At 39.3% G+C, this 5,688-nt stretch overlaps 1 protein-coding gene across 2 annotated transcripts; it reads left to right on the forward strand.

Moving 5' to 3' along the window:
- Positions 1-5,396, forward strand: cd302 (CD302 molecule). Of its 2 annotated transcripts, none has more exons than XM_041864641.2 (6): positions 1-418; positions 2,222-2,347; positions 2,511-2,621; positions 3,201-3,383; positions 3,719-3,742; positions 3,902-5,396. In XM_041864641.2, the coding sequence occupies exons 1-6, from the start codon at positions 328-330 to the stop codon at positions 4,099-4,101; spliced, it is 735 nt and encodes a 244-aa protein (XP_041720575.1). In that variant the 5' UTR covers positions 1-327; the 3' UTR covers positions 4,102-5,396. The 2 variants fall into 2 exon arrangements, with proteins under 2 accessions (XP_041720575.1, XP_041720580.1); XM_041864646.2 differs by having other exon boundaries at positions 1-346.
- The last annotated feature ends 292 nt before the right edge of the window (positions 5,397-5,688 follow it).

Raw genomic sequence — 5,688 nt, forward strand, 5'->3', positions numbered from 1 at the left:
GTGGGGCGCTGCAGCATCTTGTGGGACGACATGTTTACTGTTGCCTTGCTTTTTGTTTAGTTTTGTATGTTGTTTTCGGAAGTTAGAGGGTGTTAAAAGTTGTAGTTTTCCCATTTCCCCCTTTAGTTTTTTGAGTACAGTAGTGGGCGGCCACAGAGATACTTTTGAGGAGATAGGAAACTCCTTTGGAATCGTATTAAAACCCACTGTGTACGTTTCCCGTTCGTAATATCTCTGGCGGCAATACAACTTTTCAGGATGTAGTCCGCCCTAAAACCACACCGAAGAAGAATAACATTTTGGAGCCATGATTTGGAGCTCGCGAACATGGAGTCACTAAAGAAACGTAATCTTCGCCCCTTATATTTATGCAATTTCCTTTTTGTTGTTGTTTGTTGGCAATCTACTCTAGCTGGTGGTAAGTCGAGATAGTATATTTATTTTAATCAGAATTGTATTGTTTAAAACCGGATGCGAAATGCTCTTTACTCATCGGTATTGCCCGAGAAAGCTGGAAGTTGTTATGGTTTCATTTTAAACGAGTTTCCTACTGAGCAACAGTGTAACAGTTTACTATTGCGCTGTGCACGATAATATTTCCAGTTTTTACAGGACTTCATATTTTCAGTCTGATTACATGCCAAATTTGCTAGTATTTATTAGAAATGCAGAAAGCTGCCCTCGTGACTTGGCTTGTAACCAAGTTCGGACATCACGAGGTATAAGGTTGAAACAAACAATAATGTGACCCTAAATTCCAAAGGAAGCAGGAAGTGTGTAGTCTTAAAGCCACACTGTAAAATGTGCTTAGGCTATTCTCAAAGTGGGCCCACATGCAACATTTAAAATATTTTTTTCAAGTTTTATTTGTCACAGGGTCAGTGCCAGTACCAAATTTACAATTTGCAGGGATACTGGAGTATTTGAAGTAGAAATGTACATTTAGGCAGGGATTAGGAGAAAGTGACTAGCAGAATAAATAATAATAACAACAATAATAATAATAATAGTAAACAGGATGGCAGCAGCATAAGTGGTGGGGTGTGTGTGTGTGTGTATATATAAGTGTGTGGGTGTTAGTGTATGAGTGTGTGTGAGTGCAAGAATGTCAGTGTAGGTGTGATAGATGGTTGGATATACATGTAAACAGGGCTGAAAAGTGACTAGTAGCAGGAATATATAAATACTAATGGTAATATATACATGTCAACAGGAGTAATAGTGATCACATAGCACTTGATTTCTAAATGACAATTTAATACAATTGCACTAACATCATTAAGGTATCTGTAACTGAAATTCAAGGGGCATATTTAATTAGTTTAAATTACTGGAAAAATTCCAGACTGTGGCTTTAAAAGTACTTAATGTTTTAAGTAAATGCATGTCTAACATGCTGACCAAACCGGCGCAGCGCGTGTGCCATCGTGCGCCTGTTGATTTTCATGACACACAGGTTAAAATACCAGAACCAACTATATTAATTTGGGGACAGGTCGAAACACACATGAAACATTCATGGAAATTTTGCTAGCTTGCTGTTAGTAGATAATTTGTCCTGGGAGATAAACATTGGGTTGTATTTTTACCTGAAGTATATATGGTCCTTTTTTTTGCTGGATCATTGTAGAATTTTTAGTCACACAAAATCGTGTGTTCTCTACTCCGACAATTAATCTACAGATAAAAAGGGAAACCTAGTGAGTTTTTTATTTTCTTTGATTAATCTCTCGTCGTTCATTCTTCTTCTGTGGATTTTATATGGCGGTTGGCAACCAACTTTAAGGTGCATTACCGCCACCAACTGGATCATATTTTAGCGCCTGGCTACACAGATGCCTGCGAGCAATTTGGATTAAATGATTGAATAACATGTATGTGTACATTTATTTTGAAATGCTCGCGCATGCAACACGGGTGGTTTGGTCAGCATGTAACCCTTATTCATGACTCCAATTCCATTGCATTACATTGAGCCATTGGACATCCCCTTTAGCCTTGTTAGGCAGATGCCCTGTCTAGGCACTAAAGTCTCTCCAGCCTAACAAAGTCAAACATACATCCATGTTTGCCAGTCACATCCCAACTGATAAAACAGTCACTTGCATGACTAGTTTGTGCAGGTTGTTGGAAATTAAGTTGGACCAGGGACGCCTAACTTTGTTTGAAAGTGGGGGTTGAGACTATAGTGGTTTTGTCTCATGATTAACTCTCTGCACAGACTGTCCTGCAGATGGGCGCACCTGGGTGCCTTTCGGACAAAGATGCTACCACTTCGTCCATGGAGAAGAAGATGTGGCTAAAAGCTATACGATTGAAGCTGCGAAAACCATCTGCTCAGGATATGGTACTCAGAAGCCCCCGATAGGAAGTTGACTTTTTATCCCATTATGTTGCACCTTTCTTATTATTTATTAGATGAAAGGCTATCATTTAATTGAACCATTTCAAACTACTCTCAATGTTTTTGTTTTCAATTGCCACAGCTTGTCCTGTGTTGTCTCTTTTAGAACTGTTGAGTGTCCAAAGTGCAGAGGAGAATAATTTCATCATCAACTACAGTCCGCAGGTGTGGAAAGGCAACATACACGTGTGGTTGGGCATGTATTATGACAGTGACGGTAAGTACTTTTAGGTGTACTAGAAAATAATGACACCTCCGTATTATGAATGCTACTTTGCCACATCACGTGGTTGTACAGTATAATGCGGTCACTTTACCCACTGCCATAATCCATATTAAAGTAGGCCTTGGGATCAGTGTTTGTAAGATTTGTAACATAATGAGTATTGTGAGTACATTTCTTATTTCTTTGCTAATATGGTCCATCATGTCTTGTACACTCTGTGACAGTAGTGCCAACACTTCCTGGAAAGGGTTTTGGTTTTGTCAAGCATGGATAATGCAGCTGTCCCATTCGGAACGGCACAATGTCAGGAAATCCTGTTTTTATGAAGCTCTGTTGCAGGAGGATAAAAAAAGAAACTCAAAGAGACTGTGATTCACACCCAGATATTAACGGCTTTCATGTGGAAAAAAGCAGACGCCACTGGCAGGGTTGTTTTGACTATGTGTATAACTTCTCTCTGACAATATTTCTTTGGGTTATGAAAGGAAGGTGAAATTAACAGAGAGCGAGAGAATAAGTGGTCATTGCTATTTTTCTAAATTTGATGTCTTGGTTTATTTGTCTGATAAGATGAGGCCTTTAAGTGGCAAGATGAAACAGGTCTGAGCTTTAAGAACTGGGGGAATAGCTCCAGCGAGTCTGAATTCATTCCCATGGACACCTGTGTGGCCATGCACAGCAGCACAGGGGAGTGGGAGAAAGTCAGCTGTGTCGAAGACCCGGAGAATGGAGTGGTCTGTGAAACTGCTGAAAGTAAGGCCTTATTTTTATCAGCATTTGTGAACCATAACCTTTCTACTCTTAAGAGACGGGACACACCATAACGAACGTTGGCCGTGCGTAGTGAGCGGCCGTCAAATAGCCTCTGACCACCGAACATCGGCTGTCATTTTCTTTTAATTTCCCAGCAATTCCACATTTTGAATCGCAGGTGATCTACGTTATGGTGTGTCCCGCTTCTAATAGCCCAGTTGACATAAATCCACTGCAGCAATATGTTGTTTTGTCAGTTTGATTAACAAGTGGTTCCAGATTTATGTTCATTTTTATTTCCGAGTTATTTTTAGTCATGTTCCTTTCTTCTTCAGAAGCAGAGAAGGATCGCAAACCTGGTAAGTGAAGCAAAGCCGTTTTCCTTTATTTTGTTCTTAGATAGCCATACAGTCATAGAAATAGAATGAATAGAACAGGTGTCCCAGCCCATTCTATTCATTATATTTCTATGCATACAGTAAGCTGACCTATCCCTGCATTGTTTTTTGCCTGCTCAGCTACCAGTCCACTGCTTTCAGCTCTGGTAATTCTCAGTGTGGTCGGCATCATGGGGATCTCTGCAGTCTTTTGGTTCCTGCACCAGAAGCACCAATACGGTACTGTCCTCACGTCATTCGAGTACCACCCCCCATTCAGGTCTCCCAGCTCTGACGAGGCCTGCCTAGTGGAGACAGAGGACATTGATGACATGGCTTAGTGGAAGTCCTCTTAGATTCTGCTGTGTGGAGTCACTCTTTGAGGAGAGGACTTGGAGAGAAAAAGGTGACCTTAATTGAGACGGGTTCCATTGTCCAGAAGAGATGATTTGACAGATAAAAGGACATACTGCTATGGAATGACACATAGCTACACCTTTACCACCAACTAGAGCCACAGTCTGCTTAGGTCCTTTACACTATTGCCTGTCTGAATGGGCTCCCATATGGATATTGGGTCAGTCTGCTTTTCTGAAGATTTATTATTTGAATCCTGAATGTTTGTGTTCGCCAAACAGGATCCTAATGAAAGTGTGTTTTCAGAAAACTTTCCTTCAGAAAATCTGGTTTCATAGTTCAGGATGCGCTAAAGTCCATTACTGTGAATGTAGACCATTATCCATTTGCTTGCAGTTACAATGAATTCAATATTGAATTGTGAGAATCGCTGTTTTCAATCTTCAAAGACGTTCGGTCTCCTGTTGTTTTGTCTGCATCTGCATACAATTTGTGATCTGTGCACCGCATGGCGAGTCTGAGATAAGTTATCATTATCAAACATCTTTATGTTATTTTGCCCTTGTAAATGCTCATACTTTTCAATGATTTAATCTCTTCCCCTAGTGTCCAGGCTTTAAATGTCTTGGTTCTCGATAAGAGATAAATACAAGTAATGGAAATTACAGAGGGATAATCCATTATTCATATCTCAAACATACAGATTAAGGCTTGTAAAATATGGCATAGCCAGATTCAACCAGTGTTTATTTTCTCAACAAGGAATCTCAGCAGTCCTGTGTTCCATTGTTTGTATGCTGCTGTAACACAACTTTGTTCAAAGCATTCTTTAAGATGGTTATTATCAATGTATGAACAAGCTTTTACAGATGATTACATTTATAATAGATATGATTATTTGTGTATTAGTCTGTAATGACGTGCATAAACTTCTATTCATGGGAGAAAAGATTTTAGAGTGAGGATTGTTTGCCTTTGACCTGAACCATCTCCTTGTTCCGACTTCCTGAATAATCATATAATTTATTTTTACAAAGCTATTAATCCAAATTCTAATTGACTAATATGAATATGGTCAGTGTTTTTACTAATGCATTAGTGATACAGTTTGTTACAGTTTGTGGAGTGGGCCTAAAATGGTATATTGACAGAACTACACCCCCATAAGGTCTTTGAATGTCTGTGAAAGCTTTTCCTAAATACTGTGCGATATTCATTTAATTAGGCTTTAGCTAAGCCCTGCTTGTTACTCAAAATAAATTTTGGAAATCACCTGTGAGTTATGGGCCTGCCTGTTCTTTTTTGATTGACTTGTGTGAGCATCTCATCTTGTGGGCAAACATTGTTGCATTGTGCCTGTTTTGAGATTTCATAATAGATGATATTGCAGTCCAAGTAGTTGCTGTTCGTTGCTTCTTTGACAACAAGTCTGACAATTCGCAGTTGTCATACAAACACAGAACAAGTCGACATGGTTAACAATGTTACATTAATGGAATCTTAAAGTAATCCCTCATTTAGCTGTGTTTACACAAGCAGCCCAATTCTGATATTTTTCTCACTAATTTGTA

Source organism: Coregonus clupeaformis, chromosome 4 (genome assembly GCF_020615455.1).
Source record: "Coregonus clupeaformis isolate EN_2021a chromosome 4, ASM2061545v1, whole genome shotgun sequence".
Classification (NCBI taxonomy): domain Eukaryota; kingdom Metazoa; phylum Chordata; class Actinopteri; order Salmoniformes; family Salmonidae; genus Coregonus; species Coregonus clupeaformis.

What these genes read in the sequence shown, in the direction of transcription:
- cd302 (XM_041864641.2), top strand. Translation starts at nt 328, where the DNA reads ATGGAGTCACTAAAGAAACGTAATCTTCGCCCCTTATATTTATGCAAT. An exon ending in GCAATCTACTCTAGCTGGTG is followed by an intron (nt 419 to 2,221) that starts GTAAGTCGAGAT and finishes CTCTCTGCACAG; the next exon opens with ACTGTCCTGCAGATGGGCGC. An exon ending in AGAGAAGGATCGCAAACCTG is followed by an intron (nt 3,743 to 3,901) that starts GTAAGTGAAGCA and finishes TTGCCTGCTCAG; the next exon opens with CTACCAGTCCACTGCTTTCA.